At 41.2% G+C, this 22495-nt stretch overlaps 1 protein-coding gene across 1 annotated transcript in view; it reads right to left on the bottom strand.

Moving 5' to 3' along the window:
• Positions 1-1530: 1530 nt before the first annotated feature.
• Positions 1531-22495, bottom strand: part of fbxo41 (F-box protein 41) — a 52011-nt gene continuing 31046 nt past the window's right edge. Inside the window, exons 4-14 of the mRNA XM_080520163.1 lie at positions 22066-22273; positions 16316-16389; positions 11454-11833; positions 8890-9128; positions 8629-8744; positions 7972-8124; positions 7744-7839; positions 7538-7656; positions 7065-7223; positions 6494-6609; positions 1531-5572 (exon numbers count right to left, since the gene is read on the bottom strand). Coding sequence (XP_080376289.1) covers positions 5510-5572; positions 6494-6609; positions 7065-7223; positions 7538-7656; positions 7744-7839; positions 7972-8124; positions 8629-8744; positions 8890-9128; positions 11454-11833; positions 16316-16389; positions 22066-22273 — 1723 coding nt within the window. The 3' untranslated portion in view covers positions 1531-5509. The remainder of the gene's footprint in view (positions 5573-6493; positions 6610-7064; positions 7224-7537; positions 7657-7743; positions 7840-7971; positions 8125-8628; positions 8745-8889; positions 9129-11453; positions 11834-16315; positions 16390-22065; positions 22274-22495) is intronic.

Raw genomic sequence — 22495 nt, 5'->3', positions numbered from 1 at the left:
GCAACAGAAAAAAAAGTGCAAAAGGCATCAAGAGTACCATTACTTAATAGTAAAAGTAAAAAAAAAACAAAAAACAATGTTCACTTATTATCTTTCTATTTTAATACATTTCAGAACCTGTACATGTTCTTTTGTAACGGTAAACGGTAGTGGAATCATTGGAATCTGGCCCTGGCCTTGCATGATCTCCCTGTGTACACGTTTCTTCCTGTCAGGGACACCGATTTCATACCACATTCGAAAAACCTGCATTGCGATGGAAGGATGGACTCTCATCTAACTTGTAATAAAAAGGGTCAAGAAGGTTGAAATATCCTCTGTGGGATTTGTTTAACTGCTTTGGATTTGTGATGCTCAAACTGTTCGAACATACAAAGCTGTGAAATCAGCTGGACTGAGAGGATTGCTGTGTGCTGAGAAAGTGTGTGCAAGGCTGTAAGACTAAAACCTTGTTTTCTGTGGGCAGCGTACTCACCCTCCTCCTCCTCCTCCTCCTCCTCCTCCTCCATTCAGACAGTAAGAAAGCACAGAGGGAAACGTAGGGGACAAAGTTCTGGCAGGGATCCCGTTCCAGCAGGGAAACACGTGAGGCTGGAGAGGACTAAGCACTTTAGCTGCAGCAGCGTTTCCTGGCGCTCGTGTCCTGCATAGTTTAAACATCTCTCCGCTCTAAAACACCACACTCTGCGTGTCTAATACAAACTCGAACAGGTTTTGCTCAGATTACACTGTATTTGGCTCCATCCATCAACTCCGACCAGCCTCACAGCATGATGCTGCCACCACCATGTTTCACAGCGGAGATGATGTGTGCAGTGCCAATTTTCCACCACACATAGCATTTTGCACTTTGTCCAAAAAGTTCAATCTTGGTTTTATCTGACCAGAGCAGCTTCCTTCACGTTTGTTTTTTTCCGCCAGCATGGCGTGTGAAAATCTTCAAACAAGACTTTTTTCTTTCCCCAACAATGGCTTTCCTATTGCTACTCTTGGGATATATATATATATATATATATATGTTTTTTTCTTATCCCTGCTTTAAACTCCACAGCTTTATCCCTGACCTGTCTGGTGTTTTCCTTGGTCTTCATGATGCCGTTTGTTCACAAATGTCCTCAAATGACCGGCCTTCGTAGAACCTCTGCATTTATACACTGATTAGATTGCACACAGGTGGACACTGTTTGCTAAATTAGTGACTTCTGAAGACACTTGGGTTAAATGTTTTTTTTTTTTTTAATTTAGGGGGTAACAGAGTAAAGGGGGCAGAATGCTTTTGCGTGTCACTCGACAAAAGTGTATCATTAAAAATATTTGAAAAACATGTATTATTTTCCTGCCACTTCACAATTATATGGCACCATGTGTTGGTCTTTCACATAGAATCCATTTAAGATACGTTCACATTTGTACCCCCCCCCCAAAAAAAACAAAAAACAACAAACAACCCAAGCACGTACAATTTAAAGCAATTTTATTGATGACAACAAATGAGTGAAAATGAGTAGTAAAACATTTCCATCTATTGCAGTCATCGTAGAACGCTGATCATCTCTTGGGAAGGTGTTCGTCAGCAACAGATTTCATTTTGTCACAGGAGCAAAACGGATGAAGTTCATGGATTTAACCGTTGATGGCAGTCAAAAACAGAGAGTACAAAGACAAACTGTACACTTAATTGCCCAGTTAAGTGCTGAGGTAATGTATAAAATACTGTTCGGATGAATGGGCAAAGTACAATCATTCAGACATAAAATATGTACATATAGGTACATAAACACTCAGGCAATCTTTTTCTATTGCACACTATGACTCATTGTAACTGCAACAGAGGACACTTGATCTGTAAAGAAATGGTATAACGGAATAAACGAGAATGAGGAAGCACCTTGATTCACAGGTGATGCTTCAGACTTTAAATGTCAAGATGAAATACTCGGAGGCGCACACAGTGAAGATACGAATCAAAAGAATAGATGCTTGGCACCTCTAATCTGCAGCTTCAGAGCTTCAGTTGCCCTGTCACCCCCTCAGCAGGTCAATGTGCTTTAGAAAGCAAAAATACTGTCGGTACAAGTGCGACATTTACAGAATAATGTAGAAGCAACAGGACAAATGCAAAATGCTGGGTCTAAGGTCATTCTTGGCAACCTAAAAAGCACTTGAAAGCAGTTGAATCAGTTTTAACTTCCCAACTGATGATATGAGACATGGCGGAAGAGGGAGGAGGCAAACTGTACGCCTGTTCATTTGCAGAAGTTCGTAAGTTATCACCGAAATCCTCTTCCCATCAAACCCAACATAAAAGTGACGAGTTTCTTTTTCTTTTAATTGTCAGAAGACGTCAGCAGGCCTCTTACAGATAAAAACCAGCGTCGTTTCCGACTGAACCGACGACCTTGTCAAAGTGTTGAGGAACAAAAGTGCATCATATTTTGTGAAATACTTAGAAATAGCTCAACATTAAAAACAACACTCTTAATATGATAAACATCTGAAATATCTTTTTTTTTTTCTCTCTTTTTTTTTTTTTTTTATATCTCACTAGTGCAACAACGGACTTGTTCAAATAAAGAGAAACGTTATTAACCTGCAGGCAATCAAAGCTTTTTAAACATCTAATAATTTTCTTGCCACAGTAGCAGAACAGTTAAGAAGGCAACTTAATGATTGATGCGTGAACACAAACATGCCAACATTATACACATCGCTCTTTTTGTTTTAAAGAAATAAATAATTGAAGTATCATCTTTATCCTCTTCTTAAATAATTTCCATCTCTATATGACTCTGATGCACATTTAATATAAAGTATCTAATACACGACTGCAATTTCAACACTACTGTTATACATAATATAGTTCTCTATGTTTATCTTTCATTCAACTTTGGAGATAAAATGCTTACAGAATGAAGACCTGTAAACGTCACCTTTTCCACTCGTAACTATATGACCTTAATATTGTAGAACATCAAATGTTGGTCATTATATTTCTTGCTTTTCCTTACTTTTTTTTTTTTTTTTTTAAACAAACGCTATATACAGAGTAGCTGATAACGAAGGCAGGATTGTCTAAAACTGAAAATCAACAAGTGCTTGGTGTGTTTTTTTTTTCTTCTCTATTGTGTCAGAAAAGTTTGTACACGTTTCCCTCAAACATTTCCTCTGATCAGAACCGAGCGAACAAACAGTACCAGTGTAGAATAATATCAATAATAATACGCGATACTGGAAGAACATGAGGATATGGACATCCACGACCGGCCGTTCTCACGCATTTACCTGACACATCATCACTATACGATGCCGTTTACACGCCCACCCCGTAAAGCAGAGACCAAAACGGCAGCTCTTGTTCATCAGCCCACGTGGCAAACACCTCGCCCTGCTGCACGTTTCGCCCACCGACGAGAAGATGTGTGGCGCAGGCTTCTGGTCTGGCGACACGTTGTGCAAGGTAAGCGACCTCCAGCAGTGTCTGTCCCAAAAAGCGTTGAATGATTGCATTCTGCCTGTCGTACGTTTGATTTTCAAAACTGTTTCGATGCTTTGTGCCTATTTGTGAGTGGATGATGAGAGCTCTGTTATCAAGGGGCGCTTCAGCAATTCAGTATTGCACTTTCGTAAAGCTGTGAAATTCACTGGAGAGACAACTCAAAGTCAACGCAGCGGAGAAAATCCTGACTTTTGGTCCATAGTGAGGGTAAAGGTTCTAACAATGCCGCTCCATGAATATGTTTGGCCCTGTATACCTGAAACCACCCCCCATAAACACACATTTTTTTCCACTCACACCCATGGCTTCTCCCTTTTAATCACAAATGTGATTGAAGGCCGAGACAGCTAACGGATCCCAAAGGGCATTTTCTCAGACTTGACAAAGTTCCTCCGGGGGACACACAATAGGTCGAGTCCCCATCTGGAGAAGCTGAGAGGTGCTGTGTGTGAGTTACAAACTGATCTGTGTCAAATCAATTTGATTCGGTGCAGAAGCGTGCACAGCAAGTGACACTACTGTACATATTGCTACTCATACAGTCAAATAAACTGTAGCCAAATCAGTTACCTAATTTGAAGGTGATACTGAGGACCTGATCCCTTGGTATTGAGCTCTGCAAAACAGTTACGGTGATACTTGTTCCGTGCAGCAAAAGGGTACAAGTGTCACGTCTCAGCAGCTGGCCGTCAGCCACGTAGCTGCGTGGAAACACCAGCAGAGGGAGGCAGAGGATGTCAGCGAAGGAATATAAATTAAGATCGTATGAGAGCTTAACCGTGGCCAGTTCTCGAAATAGAATTGGCACTGTTCAGTAGGTGTGAAACTCAGATGATATACAAACACTACAACACCTTTACACAGCTGGAGACTTTGTTCTATATGGAGCACAACACCTTATGGTCAGTAAGAGTTAATCGCACACAAGTCCCGCCTCAATGATGTGAGTAACTTTTGACTGAAGAGAATGAATGTCTGCCTCGCGTGGTCCCTCCATCCTCCTTAATGGCACATCGGAGAAAATGTTCACTGCAACGAGGATAGACGCAGTCACAAATGGCACCCGTGACATCCGGTCCAACCGTGTGAGACACATTAAAAAGGTCTGCTGATACGACAGTACGATGATTCCCCCAAAACACTGAAACCAGATTATTGTTGGAGTAATTGTCCTTATGAATAAGCAGAAAGTGGTAGAAGAGACGTGAATGCATCGCAGCCATGCAGAAGACTGTCACGGTTTGTGTGTTGCAGGGGGTTGATGTGGGCGGGGGGGGGGGGGGGGGGGGTCCTTGCTCTTTCCTCAGTGTCGGGAGAAGATGCAGCACATTATGTGTCCAAAGTGGAAGCAGTAAGAGTTCAAACCTGTTCAATGTTCGGCCTTGAGGTACAACACGGCAGGATGGATGAAGTACAGCGAGTCAATCTTACATCCGTCTATTTAGGGATTCGCTCAACTGCACGCACACCAACACAAAGCTCCTGCTAACCGTCGGTTAAAACACACATTTTCCGAGTCGCCTGTTTACGCACTTCTGTGGAAAGGTTTGTGTTCTCGCACAATAAGCTGTCTGTGTTGAAGGTAGTCCCAGGTCTGCATGTCGATGCAGAAGGTTGAATTACACGCTGTCACTTGGTTCCAGGCAGTTCGAGAAATGCATCTGACTCTCCGCGGCAACACAATTCAGTTTAAAGGTGCAACCAAAATAGAACCAACTGAAGAAAAAAAAAGAAAAGAGAACGAGTTTGTTACCTTTAAACACCTTTCGCCTGTATCATATTATCACTGACAGTCCAAAGGTCTGACCATTAATATGGAGATATATATTTCAAATTTCAAAGGAGTTGCACACCAGGCCTCGATCCCAGTCCGTTATTGTCATCTTCTTGGTGCGGCTGATGCAGTCAATCCCATGAAGTGGGCTCAGACCAGCAGGGTCTTTTTTTTTTTTTTTTTTTTTGATCAACTGGAGCCCTGATGACGCCTCTCTAACTCCTCTTGCACAAAAGATGTTAGCAGAGACTGTCTGCTTTCACATGGAGGATTTTGGAGAAGCCGGGTCGCTTCTTCAGAGCCTGAAAGGTGAAAAACAAGGAGTGAAATCAGGATCGCACTCCGGTATCAACAACTTCAGTCTAATTTTTACATCGTTCTATTTCCACCGCTTTCATCCCGCTGTATTTCCTTTCATCCGGCAGTAAGAGTACAATCACTAATGTGTGATAGATGGGTATGAAACGCGGAGATACACCAGCTTAAGGACAACTATCTTTCTTGTAATGCTTCCCCTTTACAGATCAGCTTTTCAAAAATTAATAAACATGATAGGAGGCTATTGAAAGGCACTGAATGGGATATTCACAAAGAGCAAACTGTCAATAGGCTTATTTCAACATTAACAAACTAGTGGAACTCCGCAGCCTTCTATACTTGGCACAAAAGTTCAGGCAATTTGTGCTTGGTAGATTAATTCGTTGTTAAAAGACAAGCAGACTTTCACAGGAGCGATATCTCTAACTTTTCATGAGCACGACCCACATGAGCTCTGCTGCTTATCCCACAAATGCATATTTGTTGAATTTAGTTTGTGCTCCTTTTTCAGTCACTTCAGCCACTTTGTTTTTTCACGTGGAAAAATCTGTTCAACAATCACATTTATTTTCACGTAAAAAGACGACAAACGCTGCAAAGCTTCATTAATCCACCTGTGATTTGAGGCAGTTTTCATCTCTTTAAGACATGTGTTCAGAAAGTATATATAATAAATCAAATTATGGCACAATAAAATGCCATCAAAATGATTCAATCAATTGCTTGTTTCCCCCCCTTGAAAATTGATGTTCTTATCTTTGGTCTTCAAAACGTAAAGTTGAAGATAAGACCTGTAAAATTCATCAATCAGTGTGTTGTGGCTGTTCTTGTGTTCCTGAAGCTGCCAGTCAAGCTGTGAGATGTTTAAGTGTGATTAATAGGATGTGATTCAGAGAAACTGTTACCTGCAGCTTGTTGACCATCTCATCAAATAATTTTCTTGCTTCTGGGCTGTTGGGATCTTCAAAGTAGTCTTCGATTCCAATCTGGACCACGATGGACTTGAGGTTACGACAAACACCTGCAAGATTGAAGGGAAGAATCAACGAAGAACCAATTCTTCAATTTGGTTTCTAAATTCATTAAAAAAAAAAGAAAAATACAATAACAGTTGTGCAGTTTTATTTGAAATGTTTTGTTTTAGTTGTTTAGATTTTTCCAAAGTTACTGTGACAGAATTAAGTAAAAAAGACAAAACACAGCAGTGGAACAGCCGCTTTCAATATCAGTTTACTGACGAATTTGTCAAGCGAGAGAATCGGTCCTACAAGGATTACTTTAAAGTACAACAGGAGATACACAAGACAGAAAATTTTAATTTCTTAAGTAAAATAAAATCCTGCATACAAAATACATACAATTATAATAGCCTACCAAAATGTAGTCAATGAGAAGGTATAATGTCAACGTAGATTCAGGAAACAACATTTTACTCCCATTGTACACTGCATTGTGAGAAGATGGTTTTAAACTCACTGTTGAAGTGAAGCAGGGCTTTTGGGGTGACCGGGGTGGAAGTGAGCACCAACATCTCCAGGCCCTTCAGACCTTCCCTGCAGACCTCTGCTGCCACCTCCTGGTTGATTTCACTCACGTGGTCTAACTCCAAAACCTGCAGGCGCATGCAGTTCCTCGCTGTACAGATGGAGAAGAAAAAGAGGGGGGGGGGGCAGTATTGCAGAGGCTCCACGAGGACATTCAGGCTTGTTTGTATTCAAAGTGGCTGCATCTGAAATGCAGGCCTATAAACTGAATACAGGAATATACTGGTTTAGATGAATATATATTAAAAAAAAAAACAGATATAAAATGTAATTCTAAAGTAAAAAAAAAAAAATCACTGTCACTTCTTTGATGTGGCACATCAGAATGTATGCAATCACAATTATTGTAATTTAACACTGTAGCTCAAATTTTGAAAGTGGTAATATTCCAGGAGGAATATTTACCCAGAGAGGCCAGACCCTGAATCCCACATCCAGCTCCCCCGACACCGAGAGCGCGGAGGTGAGGCCAGCATCTTCCAATAGTTTGCAGACATCGGTTACTGAAGCGAGCAGGTTGTTGGCTTTCAAGACACAAACATTCCCGGCAAATCAGTTTATTAGAACGTCACAATGCCTGAAGAAATACTGTCGGTTTGTCTGGGCATTACCATGGGTGCAGTGGAGCCACCTGTAGGGAAATGATGTCTCTACATCCAGCTCCGAGAGCCCAGATCACTTCCTGGCCCACTGGGTCTGTGGCACTCCTTCAAAACAACACATTGAGGATTGAGTGCATTTCTGAGGTCACTGGAATGTAACATCAAACATTTGGGGCTTGATGGAGAGCTTGAGATGATTTTTTTTTTTTTTTTTTTTTTTTTAAGATGTTGGCCAACCTGTATGTGACAGCCTGAAGGGCTCGGCAGTAGCAGCTGGCCAGCCAGAGGGAGCGATCAGTCAGCAGGTTGGGGCAGTGTGAAATCTTCAGAATCAGCAGGTTACTTCCTGTGGCCTTTAACAACGCCTCCAGACCCTCCTCCAGACAGCCACTTACATGGAAATGCAAGCGAAGGTCGACATAAAAACACAGACAGAAGAAGTAATTCTGATCTTCCTCAGCACTTCCAGTCTACCTGCACTTCATTTTTTTTTCACACATGGCAGAAAAAAACAACTTCATTTATTCCCCTCAACATCAGAAACAAAAAAACAAAAGACACATGCCAACCTTCCAGTTTCATCAAGAGTCTGCCAGGAAATGAAAAGTGATATTTCACATGCTGACTGTAACTAAACAGCACAGAAATGACAGAATTCCTCACTTCGCTCCCTTCTGTTGGCATCGTCTCATCAATCCATGTTTGAGGAACGTGTTTACAAGGCAACACGCTTATTGAAGCCAAAATAGTAACGAGTTCAGCAATAATTACATAGAAGAGACGAGTCAATAGTTTGTAAAGTGTACAGCTGCAGCACTCGGCCTGCCTCTCTCTCTCTCTCTCTCTCCCTCTCTCTCTCTCTCTCTCTGTTGTTCTGCTACATGTGTTTCTCACCGTGTGCTTTTAAGGTAGTCATCCTTGGTTTCCTTCTTGCCTCTCTGTCGGGGTTTGAGGTTTTGCAGGATGAGCGAGTGCGTCTGTGTGCACCACTGAGACAATGTGCTCAGAAACTGCGAACAAAAAAAACACAAAAAAAACCCCCCATCAAAGCAGTGACATTTCTTCATACTTCTTGACTTGATGACAGATGTGATATCAACACCGGTGATACTCAACCTCGAGCTGGAGGTCCACGTCTGGCTGTGAAATACGCACCTTGGAAGAAATGCGAGCGTTTTCCAGAAGCACTCTGGTCCACACCGCTGGGTGGCGAGCCACAAACTTCCAGTTGCGGCAGACCTCGGCGGCTCTCAGCAAAGTTTTAGTGTCCAGGTAGGTGAAGATGCAGAAGAGGGCCGCACGAATCTTCAGGATCTCCGGACTGATTACCTCATTTGATTTCGACGGGCTCTTTTCATGGCGGCAGGGTTTACTGTAGATCCCTTCTGACCGACCTGTGGAAAGAAAAGATTCCGCAAAGAAGAAGAGGAAGCAGGTTTTATCCGAACAAATACTGTACAGGAAAAGATTTTCCCTGTATGGATGTGACATACAATAAGGTAATGCACTGTGCTACTTGTGTCACCTTGACTGCTGCACAATCAAAGAGAACCAGTTGTAACTAAGGATGCGACGGCATGTTCCCAACTTACTGGATATTGGAAAAAGAAAGATCCTTTTGTATGTATCCTCATTCAATGAGGCCGTTTCTTTTCTTGAAGCTAACAACTTGCCATCAACAGGGAGAATGTCATGCTACTCTGAATCTGCTCTGCTGCCAGTTTCAGCCGGCTCTCTCAATGCTTTGTGGATAATTCACATTCACATATTTCTCTTTGAACTTTCCTTCACCTGTCTGTTTCACTTTGATGTCATTTTAAATCTGTCAAACATTGAATGCACTTGAAAGATGGATACATAAAGAAATAACTAATAATTCAGAGGACCCAAAATCGTACATTAAAGGTTATGTAGGGTGTTATATAGTGTCGAGTGTTATAATGAACTGGTGACTTATCTCAGGTGTACCCTGCCAGCATATGGGATGGGTGCAGGCTGCAATAAACACCAGAATCAAGAATCCAGTCAACCTACTCAGTAACCTCCAGCTGCCAGTGTTACTATTGGTCAATAGCTATTCTGTCACATGGTGGCGCCAGACCTCAACGAAACAACAACAGAAATTACATAATTTTTTTTTTTTCTTCTTCTTCTGCTCCTTTCTGCTGCTATCTATTGCCTGATACCATGTGTCCAATCCAGGCCGGGCTTATTCCTCCCAGCAAGATTGCTCTGAGATGACTCATTTCATCTTTTGGCCTTGGAAGGCGTCTGCTTGAAACCATCAGGGCTATGAACCGTTGCTTACACTTTCACTCTCTCTTCCTCTCTCTTTCTATCCATCACACACACACACACACACACACACACACACACACACACACACACACACACACACACACACACACACACACACACACACACACACACACACACACACACACACACACACACACACACACACACACACACACACACACACACACACACACACACACACACACCACCTACGCTCAAGATTTCCAACTGAACTAAAAAAGCCAGGCTGTGTGTTGCACGCTGAGAAAAAAGCTGTGGTCATGCAGATACATACCATATAAAACCTGGCAGAGACTCTCCCAATAAGGAGAACAACGTCAGAGCACAGGAATGCCAGGAACATGTTGAGCGTTACGTGGAGGACGGCGTTTCACTTAACGGGGCAGCCGTAAGTTGTTTGTGTGAATTTGTCACAGATCTCTGGCCCAGTTACGCTCCCTCTAGGACCGCCCGGGGTTCACCTTGTATTTATAAACCCGACAGCAGGTGGAATAAAAGCAGCAGCGAGTTCCAAAAGTTGACAGCAATGCATACCCTATGGCGGATCTGAATTGTGCTCAACACAAAGCTTACTTTATGGGGAGGAATTAAGACAATATCACAGAGAAACAACACGTAGAGCAACGTGGGACTAGATTATAAAAATAGCAACAAACCATCTTTGAAAATGACTTGAGTTGCTTCTGCAATCTCTGCCACAAAGCTGGCTCTTATTTGTCTACATTTCATCTACTACAGATACTCTTAATGTGTGAGATGGTCCTCCCCTGGGGGGGGGGCAGAAAGTACATTTAGGGAAATGTATTTCAATGTATATTTTATGAATGAATTTGTTTTGCAAATGCAACTGAGAACAATTAAAATAGTAAAATAAGCTTTCGTGCAGAACCAAAGAGGATCAACAGTTGAGGCCCATAGTTGTCAAACTCTGTTACCAATAATAGCTTGCAATGTAAAACAAAATTGCTAACAAATTAGAGCCTTAAAACATCAGCTACTGAGATAAAGTTGTGGAGGGCACACATGGTGGTTGGGTACTCCTTTTGCCCCTGCTTTGTTAACCCCTGATACACTGGTATGTCGGTGTTTAAAAGACATGCAGCTACGTTGAGGAATTCTCTCTCCATTAGCTCATAGGCGAGTTTGGAAAAATAGCCTATTTTTGGTTCATGAGCCATTTGAAACATTATTACAATATTACGACAAATACGACTCAGATCCACATTCATCGCTTCCCCTGTGGTCATTTTGTGAGCCCTTTATTCTGTGAACTCTTGCTCTGACGTGTCTGAGCATCTGGCTGGGTATTAGACTGCAGAGAGAGCATGTGCGACTCATGATGGGGATTTCTAAGAATAACCAGTTCTAGTGCTCTTAACAGCTTCCCAGAGAGCCCTTACTTGTGTTGGGGCGGTACGCCGCCCTGCTGTGGTGAGAATAGGGTGCGGCAGACTGCTGGACCTCAGCCACAGCTCTCCTCTCTTGTTCCCACATCTCCACTTCAGATTCGGTGGTTCGGGATCCAACGTCGGACACGTCTCCCTCCTCGCCCTCGGTGCTGTTCCTGTACGGTCGCCGCTGCCAGTTCTGGATTGCCTGTTTGCGGAGACCCCAGTTTCTCGACGCGCATCCCGGGGAGCGTTCGTAGCCTGCCTCGCCCAGTCGGCACTGCATGTGATAGTACTGGGCTTCGGGACAGTCCTCCATGGGATGCATCTCAACGCTGTCGCTGTCGTAACCTCCAGAGCCCTGTGACATGGACTTCACCCTCCCAGATGCTCTGCAGGAAAGCAGAAGGCGGTCCACTATAAATATACAACAGTTGTAAGGATAACGAAATACTTGAATGCCCCATAACAACATGAACTGCAGGCGGAATAATGACCAACGAGATCCAATAGAAACAGACACGACCGGAATCTTCAGGGGAAAGTGTCTGTTGGCTTTCTGCTATTGAGATAAATAAAAATAGCTGAAGCTCGTGTTTGTTGATCCAACGTGAAGCCACAGTTAACAGCTCTGACTCATTTACATATAAATACCTCTGTGAAGTTGTCAGGTTGTGGTTTTAAAAGAGATTGTTTGACTAAACCAATCTTGTACGTTTGCGGGAAACCAGTAGAAACAAGAAGACGAAAAATAACACTTGCTGCTTGGTAAATAATTATAATTCTCTCCATGTTTCAGTGGGTGAAACTGAGGAGTTATAATGTGTAGATTAGTAATATTGAGAGGTACAAATTGGTGGTTCTCCTTAACATTTGTGAAATATTAGATTTGGTCATTGATAGAACAGAAAGAAACCCTCTAACTGATGTCGATTCTAATTTCAGTTCAATGATCTATTTGTACTCTCACATTGCTGAACAACGATATCTCTGATGGTGCTTGATCACAATTACAACGTACTCCTTAAAAATAAAGGAGATACTACTAACTGAAAATAAGATGTCCTTGGAAAAGAAATTCTTATTATATCACATTTAATTGTGATAAATGCGCACATTGTTTGACTGTGGTGGAGTGGCTGTGAAACATTCGTTGAGCTGTCAGCGCTGTCGCTCAGCCCGATGAAGGATTCACTCAATAAGTTTAGGTGAAGATACATCAGTTATTATTACATTTTGGTCTCTTGAAGTATTCCCGTAGGAGAATGCACTTATGAGAAATCATAAAATAAAAAAAATAAAAAATCAATAAAGTAGTGACAAAAAGAAACAAGCAACAAGGCAGCTGTTGGGCGTTGTCATGACGCTGTGAAGACGAGGCAATCCTCCTACAGTGAACAGGAGGTTTAAAAAATATGTTGAGATGACCAGTTTAGCCGATGCTAAAGCTCAAGCTCGAGTGAGTGATGTGGAGGTCAAAGCCCAAATATTGACGCCTCTGACGTGACGCATGACCACTTTTCTCCACGTTTGTTTGCTGATGACAGTACGTCTCAAAGCACCACCCCTGCTGGAGCTCAGGATGGTCATGTCAGACACTCAGTTGTGTTCAGATGCATAACAAGACAAAATGGGACTATTTTTTATTTACCATTTAATAGTTATAATCACAAAAACTGGTTTATCTCCATTGGGTTTTTGTATAAACTACCGGTGTCAATAATACCAGCCGTGGTTTACATGTTGACTCATTTACTTATTGCAGAATAGTAATCTGCAATAAGTAAGAGCATTATTGCAAAAAGGGTTTCACAGTCATGTAATTTAGCCTTTTATAATCAACATTACTAACAACTTTCTATTCACAATGTCAGACTCGGATCTCTTTTAGTGCCAAATTATTATTTTTGTCTCAATTTTCTTTTACTTTTGTGTTGGTATCTAATTCAGACGGTAAAGTCGATCGTTGGTCCACTGCCACAAACCGCTGGAATGAAACAGGTGTATTTCAGAGGACTCATAGTAAAAATCAACTTCCATACATGCATGAACTGATACAGTACTTAAAATAACTTCACAGCTCACATGAGAATAGCAGTTACAAATACCAGCCTCTTAAAAGTAGGACATTTTTTCTCTGATTTCACTCTTTCTCTCTCTCTCTCTCACTGCTGTCTCCTCTTTTTCCTTGTGTTATAAAGCATTTGTGTGCATTTAAAATGAAAGAGAATCAGGTGGTACTTTTGTTAGTGGAAGATGAGGTTTAAATGCATTTGCTGGTGAAAAACATCAGTTCGTGTCTTGTAAAAATCAGAGCAGTGATGTCTGTTTACGGCTCAGGAAGTGCCAGCTGAAGACAAATCAGGAAGTCACTGCAGTCTAATGAGCTCCATGTAAACATTGATATGAGCAATATGCCTCATTGTTTTGTCAACATTGAATCGGCATAATGTGCAACACGCAAGGTGATGCGTGCTCAACCGCTATCACATAACAAGGAGACAGTTCCCACTTCATTGAGCGCTTGGCAATAGAATGGAGGAAACATTTCCTTCGAACGAGAAGAAACCTGATCTCAGAGCACATCCACGAGGCAAATTAGCATCCGAGTGTATATATAAAGCTCCTCAATAATCACTGGGAAACACACTGCCTCATGCCTCCTTGTACTGTGTTGTTTATGGATGCTTGAATCAATATGAACAGCCTAACACAGAGAGTGTAAGATTTTAAGTGCTGAAAGCATTGTTCTTGTCTGAGTATGGTGTGAAAAATGGGACTGCCAGCAACTCACAATCACAGTGATGAATTATACTTACAAATTTAGATTTTTCTTTAAGGTTTTTGTAATATGTTTGAAATCAAAGAGGGTAAAGGGTATGCACTTATAGTGTTGATTTTTTTTTATTTTTTTATTTTTAAACAGAGTGGTGATAATGGTGCATACCTGATGAGATTGTGATACCTGATGAGAATGAGGAGCTTAGCCATCCGGGAGAGACTCAAAGTCGAGGCACTGCTCCTCCATATTGAGAGGAGCCAGTTGAGATGGTTCAGTCATGCCATTAGGACACCCCCCCCCCCCCCCCGGTCGCCTCCCATTAGAGGTTTACCAGAGACCTCCGAATAAGGGGAGCCTCTGAGGTCAGCCCAGGACTCACTAGAGAGACTATATCTCAAATTTAGTCTGGGAGCAGCTTGGGTTGCCGAAGAGGTAAAAGGTAGAAGAAGTTACGGGGGGGGGGAATAGAGATGTCGGGGCTCCCCTGCAGTCCATACTGCCACCACGACACTGCACAGACTAAGTGGGAACGAAGATGGATGGAAATGCAAAAAAGAGCCATTGAGTTTGAAATGTTGCCAGAAGAAATGTGATGCGTGAAGTGAAATTATTCTCATTTTCCATGAAGTCAATGCCAATAAATCACTGTTGCTATCTGAGAAGATGGCTTCTCTTACAACTCGAGGCAAACATCTATTAATAACTATAGACAGGAGGCATGAAAAGTTCTTTTCGGGTCAGTGTGTGTGCATGTATGTATGCATGTATGTATGTGTATGATTTAGCCTGGAAGGCCTGACAGGTTCGGTTTGACGTCACAGAAGGAAACACATTCACATACCAACTGGGGATGACAGGGGTATTAGTCAGAGATTATGGCATGACCATGTGGCTGAAATCTCCAACCGAGACCCAGAAATACTTCAATGGCGCCTCAGTAGTGAGACATCCCACCTGCATATGAGTGCTGCTACAAAGTGAGAGTCTCTGACTAAAACTAGGATCTATTCCATCACATAGCACTGGGCCTCATACTTCATACTTGTATGGAAATGCCAAAAGCCTGAACTACTTAAAAATTTAATGTCTCTTACTTTAAGTTCAAAAGAGCACCTCACGCGTTTAGTCAGCGTGCTTCAGTCAAATTCCTCCAAATATACAACCGACGAAGACAAAACTGAAATTAAACTTAAGAAGTTAACTTAAGAAGGTGCACTCAACGAGTCGTTTGACAGTGTTGTTTCACAATGACTGTAACAGACAAATAAAACTCTCCAATTTGACGAGAGTAATCATTTTCACGCAAATTTCTGTTATTTTTGTAGCTCTGACAAACTGTGTTCATCCTTGAGAAGGAGACTTTGTGATGTATGTTGTTGTTGTTGTTGTTTTTTGTTTTAAATTAATGGCCTGTGCCCATTTAGTTTTAGATCTGTCACTGTCAAGAAATTCAAAAAAAGTAATACATTTTTCATAAAATTGTCTGAAAAAACACATTTGTTGTATTGTTATTTTACATTTTATAGCTGGGGCAAACATTTTTGGGAAATGGAATACACTATAAGGAATACAGAAAATGACAAAGTGTAGTACCTGTTTTCACAGTTTTCCTTGTTTTGCTCTTTTTTTTTTTTCTAAAGTAAATGTTATAGTCTCGACTGTGCTAACAAACATTTCAGCTCAGATCTAACTGCTCTCCAAAGGCCACGACCGGCGAGTGCAGTGGACGTGGTTTGAAGCTCGGGGACTCCGTCTCAACAACACTGAGATTGGATTTCACTCCAGGTGCCCTGCTTCGCTAAGAAAAATGAGCTACACTACTTTCAGCGACAGCCAAGAGCTATGAAATATCCTGATGGACCAAGAAACAAGAGAACAAACACATATTTCACAGTTATCTGATGATACAGCATACATACACAGTCTTAATTACACTGCATTTGAGTGGGTATATAAAGTCTTGGATTAAATTTTTTTTTCTTGCCTAAAAGTTCCAGCGAGGGAGCGTCATGATTGATTACGTGTCATTACTTGAGGTAAGAGAGTGAGTCTGTGTGAGATGTCGTGCGGCAGCCGGGCGGCGGTGACTTACCCTGTGCTGGGGGAGGAGCGTCTCTCTGACACCTGGTACATTCCCCTTGTGCTCCCAGAGAGGCTGGAGTTTCTCTGGATGGACAAAGCAGACAAACACATGTTCAGAGAGTCTCACGCTTTTCATTTTTGCTTCATACTGAAGCGTCACATAGAAATGTGGCAGTTTGAAGCCACTGATTTAAAAAAAAAAAATTTCTCTCTTTTTGTGTTGTAGGTATAGTACATGGTAAAGAAAGCAGAGCTTTAAACTCTCAGCTTCCTTTCTTGTGAAATCAACTTCCGGTGTCCGTTCAAGGCGGTGATACCGTCTCTACATCTCAGATCGGGCCCAGGGACTATTTTCTTAGTAAAGCTGTTATAGTTCACACTGTGATTGACATCCTCTCATAAACTGAGCTCTCTCCTCTCTTTACTCTCCATGCATTCAGTTGTCGTCGCTGCTTTTCATCAATAACATGACTCTCCATGGGTTTCCTACTCCAGCTCTTCATAATTTGTTCAAGATTGTCGTGTTTTGATCATTAGGAGCTGTGAGATAAATATGCTGTGTGTTCTATATAAGTAAATGTGCACTCAGAAACTCCAAAACACACCTTTTCCACATACTATTAAATCATTCCACAAATAAAGCCGACATGTGAGTTTTGACTGTAATTATAAAACTATGGTCGAGAGCATGCATATTTTATCACACTCCAGCAGAAAACACTACATCGAACTCCTGCCACAGTAAGTCAGTACAAGCAATAAAACCACTTCTAAAGACTTATGGTTTAATAGATTCCCAAAGGAAAGACAATGAAATCATGTTTTTCAGTTATCAGTCTTCAAACACACTTCTGGCTCAGGCAGGTCAGATTTTCATCAAACAGAATACAATCAATACAAAGTCAACAACACTCCCCGTCTTACATGTATAACTGTTTATAAACCGTTGATGTGTTGGTGATGAGGCTTCATCTTAAGTCAGTTTCCAGCTTATAAAATGAGCACAACATTTGATAAAGCATCTGAGTAAATGACCCAGGAAAAATATCTGCCAACAAATATGAATCCACCAAACACAAATTTCCATTTTTCATTTATTTTCATGTTATTTATGTGGTTTAATGTTTGCCAGAGACAAAATCCTCTTGTTTTTGTTGTTTTATAATATTTAATATTTTCTATTGTAGCATCCCCATAGACCGAGGACATCAGAACTAACCAGCACTATTACACTGTTGTCACAAAACATAAAAACGGCCCCACCAATAGTCGTAGCGGTAAATCCGCAGCCACTATTTATGAGGTCAGCCATATATTCTATACAACTCCATTCGAGTTCGGGTCGCACATTTATTATTCTCCATTTATCAATCATCCACACAAACCTACACACCTGTGGCAGCTTTAGAGCCGAGATTTAATCAGCAAGCATGTCTCTCTCTTGTGTTACAGCAGACACAGTAATAAACACCAGGAGAAATCTCACACAGAATCAAACATGGGACTTCTTTCTATGAGGTGAAAGTACTAACCTCTACATCACTGTGTCAACCATTGACATCACTTAAAACTTTAAATATTTTACAGGAAAAGTGTTGCTTTATAAAATATCATGGGCTGACCCATATTAAAAAGCTCTTGTGAATTAATTTTCTTTTAATATATTTTAAAAAACAAAACAATAAATGAATGAAACAATAGAGAAACTTCAAACAGGAGGTTATTGGCACTGTGGAAGAGGGAAACATTCCATATATCAATGTAAATTTCAATTCTATAAATAGTGCATGAAGCTTGGCCCCAATAGATTTAATAAAACAATTTCGTGAGAGCCACTACATTTATGAGGAATAACAAACTGATGATTGAAAAAAAAAAGAAATCCTTCGTCATATCAGTGCCGTTGGGAGTCAACATATCGAATGGAACGGAGTGACAGGTCATTCAGTACTTCCATCAACGTTCCAAGATAGATTCCTAGATTCTCAGCTTCACCCCCGACACTCAACAAAATATTTGGTTGTATCTCTGGCAGCAGGTGAGAGTTATTAAATGTTTTTGGTTGTAGGTGTGCAATCTCTCACTCTCTGCAATATCCTCCCAGTCACTCTTTCACACATCAGTCAAAGCTGCCTGTGCACTCAAGTGTGCATGGCGCGCGCGCGTGTGTGTGTGTGTGTGTGTGTGTGTGTGTGTGCGTGTGTGCGTGCGTGCGTGTAAAGCGGTGCCAGGTGGAACTCTGTGTACCAGACCAGCAACATGCCACTGAGGGAAAATGAGCACAAACACAGACACGGTTCCTGCCTCACCTTTTTTTTTTTTTTCCCTCCCCTCTGCTTTACTCGCGCAGCTTGTTTCTGGCCTGCTGCCAGAGAAAATGGACCACTAAGAAAATAGGTAAACAGCATTTGTGGCTCTTGTTCCTGGACAGACTGCAGTGAAGACAGACTGGGACACATCCATGAGAACTGGAGATGATAAAACACACTCATCAGAAGGTGACTCTGGTGGCAGATGTGTCTCTATTTTCTGCTCTTTTGTCGACGTTACGCCAAATAACTATCAATTTGAGCTAATTTCCCCATTTATCCTGAATGACAAGTGCAATACAACCTGAAGTGATTCAAAAACAAGCTGTGCGTGTCGTTCTCTCACTGTCAGTTCCCAAAATACCTCTGTAGCTCTACATCCTGTCTCCTAGGAGATAAGGGCGACCTTCTCATTCCGTGCAGAACGACGTGGAGTCGGAGAGTGAAGGTGCGTGGTTGGTTGTGTGACATCTCTGGGCTTCCCTTGACGGTGACACAAGGTGCCAAGCAGTGTGACTCCGCACTTGTACTTGTCACGTCCATTATTCACAGTTTTTTTTTAATATGGTACAATCATGCAGTCATGAAAGTGACAGACGTTTAGCTCCGAATGGAGGGTGTTTAATTTTAGAGACATTTGGGGTCAATCACAGGCCAGGTGGCGCTCTAACCAAGCTTAAAACACAAGAATGTGCATTTATTTTCGGTCACTTTAATATTCACCCACTGCAACATCCCAAAATATAATTTACTGTACATATCCAGGCAGAGAGCCAGTTAAATCTATCTATCTATCTATCTATCTATCTATCTATCTATCTATCTATCTATCTATCCATCTATCCATCCATCCATCCATCCATCATTTGAATGTGTTTTTGTGACATTTGCATGATATCCTGTTTTAAAAACAATCTATTTAGGTTTTTTTTAAATTTGAGCTTTTTCTTCCACTTTGTCCTTATTTATATTATGTTTTCCTCTGATAAGCTGCAAATTCATTCGAAAGAAAGCATCCTGAAAAGCCTGAAACCCTTTTTCTCCCACAAAAGCACAAGAACGCTGACTTGCCGTTGCTGCCAGTGACCGTATGAACACATCGCGTTAGCGAGCCGAGGCTACCCAGCAGTATCTCCGCGCTCAGCGATGGCGATCAAAGCAAAAGATATTTACTCAGGATCACTCAACTAATAAAGCCATGAATTTCAGTCAGGCAGATCTGTAGCACCTCACATCGGATTGAAACTCGTGCTGAAACCTTGAGCGAGAGCAAGAAGTGGTTTCCATGGCAGCATGCACATTTGTGCAATGTGAAGCGGGTCACCTTTTTTCTAGAAGTGTTGGATAATAATTTGAATAAGTGGCATTTTAAGAACAGAAGCTGCCTGCTTGTGAGCCTTTTTTTTTTTTTTTTTTATAATTATTGCGTAATAAAGCAGATCAAAGGAGAAAACTAGTACAGTTCAAGTACTGGACTCACAGACAGCAGAGCCGAACTGCAGTTTCCGCAGCAGTAATGTCTTTTTATGAAGGTACACTGAGGGTGCACTCTGCAGCAGCTCCGAGGCTGAATGCTAAACAGGCGGGGATCAAGTCGTGTATGTCACCTTGTGAACATGAGTCCCCCACATTTATGATCCTTTGGAAAGAAGGCACCGCTCGATCACAACACAATCTCATACACATCGTTCATGACAGCTGAATATATGTACAGTAGTTCATCTCAGCCCAAAGTGAGAATCTGTACCCTTAGTTTAAATGATAAATTAAAAAAAAAAAAAAAAATCAATAATGCCTTTAAAGGCCTTTCACAGTTCCAGTACCACAATAGTGTTTGGAAAAAAATATTGATTATATATATTTTTTTTTCTCCACTGGTCCAAGAGTGTTGGTCAGGTTTAAGTTGATTGATATCAGTGAAACGTTACACTGGCACATCTTATCAATTCAATTACAGAGCGCCAATAACAACATAAGTCGTATCAAGGAAAGTAGGATGTACACAAAACAAACTGACTTCCTTTGAAACAAGTAGAAGAACTTTTATGAAACCATGTTGGCTGAATGATAGATTTTCCTGCTGACCTGCTTTTTGACAAACGAATTGATGCTCCCAGCGAACTGCAGAAGACAAAACATTTCAGGAAATTAAAGGAGTGTATTAACCAGAATAAAAGTTGTTGATTTATTTTAGTTTTCCGATCATTTTATGATGATCGTTTTTTTTTTTATCAAAACCTTTACAGAGGAATAATGAAAACTGAAAACTAGAACATCTAAATTAATTTGTATCAATTCATTTACACTCCACAATTAAGAGTTTCGCCATATTTTCTGTCACGATCTAATCACTCATAAAAGGCGACACTGACATGCCATTGAACACTGCCAATAATTGTAATTCACCATTAAACATAACATTGTAGTTCAGAATAAAGTGCAGTTAGCAGCCTTTCCTCTCTGAACTGGTCAGAATCTTTTTTTTTTTTTTATTTCAAACAAATCTTTATTTATGTAAAGGTTTTTTTTTTTTGTAAAAGGTCATTCCTACGCTTCACTTCAAGTAGGATTGAGCTGCTTGACATGGTTATGGTTAATTCTTCACTTTTCAAATCCCTCACCTCCGAGGAGCATTTCAAAGTGGAATAATCACATGTTTCAAAAATGAAAGCCTCAACCTCAAACATGGAGTGAACCAGAAGGTCCTCATCATCGAATATCAGTGCTTGACCTCACATATGCTCATTTGGCTGGACAGAAACAAAAACACTGCAGCAAGCAAGAGTACAGTCTAGTAAAACTAACATTACTGACCATGGTTTTGAACCAGTCTTACATTTTATCAGGTCAATGTTTAAGAACGTGTCAGACCTCAGTCCAATTTTTCTCCAGCCATACATCCTCTATGTTTTTTTTTTTAATCCAGCTAACACCTCACCAGTTCATCATAAAGCAAAAACGTGTCTCTGCAACATTAAATAAAAGTCACGTTGACAACAGTTACACATGGCAACCCCAGCTGGGTATGTCAACATGTTTGCATGCTTCAAATACAACAACTCCAATACCAAACGTCAACATTTCTGTGATCCCGCTTCTTCAACTTACTTGACTCAATGATGCTCTTTATTACACTTATATATTCTCGCATATATTTTAATTTCATTATATTTGTTGCTATTTGAGAAAAGGTCAAATAAACCTTTTTAGCTATGAGGCAAAATGGACTCACACTAAATAAAGAATCACATGACATCTTGGGACCTGTTAAAGACCTGCGATGTTTAAAAACAATCCCGATATGTTTCTGTTATGCAGAGTAGATGACTCCTTCATTAACGCAGGTAAAGTATGTCACAAAAACAGGCTTAATACGATATAAACTCAACAAGATGTAGGGAAAAGCAAACTGAAAAAGTGCTTTTCACAGTGATGATTATTATATCTCCACCTGGCGTCCGTTGCCCTTGGAGGCCTGCAGGCTGCAGCGCCCCAGGCTGCCGTTCGGTGTGGTGCCACAGCTGCTGATGATCTGCAGCTGTTTTTCAGCGCGGTCGGCTCGGTCCAGGAGCTCCTCGATAAACTGCTGCAGGCGCACCTTAGCATTGGCTTCACGTGCCGCCGTCTCCTGGAGGAACTGGTCAATCTGGGCGACCTCCCTGTGGACAGAGCCGGAGTGAAACAGCATTAAACGGGACACTGGAGGGTTCAGACTGATTTACAAACCAGATTTTCGAGGGTTAGACAGCAGATCTGCATACATTTTTTTCCCGAAGGCATTAAGTGTTTTATATAATAGACTGATGCTGTCTTGAACACATTGTACTCATTTGACTGCAGAACGTTTTCACACGCACACACACACACACACACACACACAC

The sequence above is a fragment of the Blennius ocellaris genome (assembly GCF_963422515.1).
Source record: "Blennius ocellaris genome assembly, chromosome: 3".
NCBI classification, from domain to species: domain Eukaryota; kingdom Metazoa; phylum Chordata; class Actinopteri; order Blenniiformes; family Blenniidae; genus Blennius; species Blennius ocellaris.
Note: the sequence above shows the minus strand (reverse complement) of the source record. Positions and strands in the feature narration are given on the sequence as shown.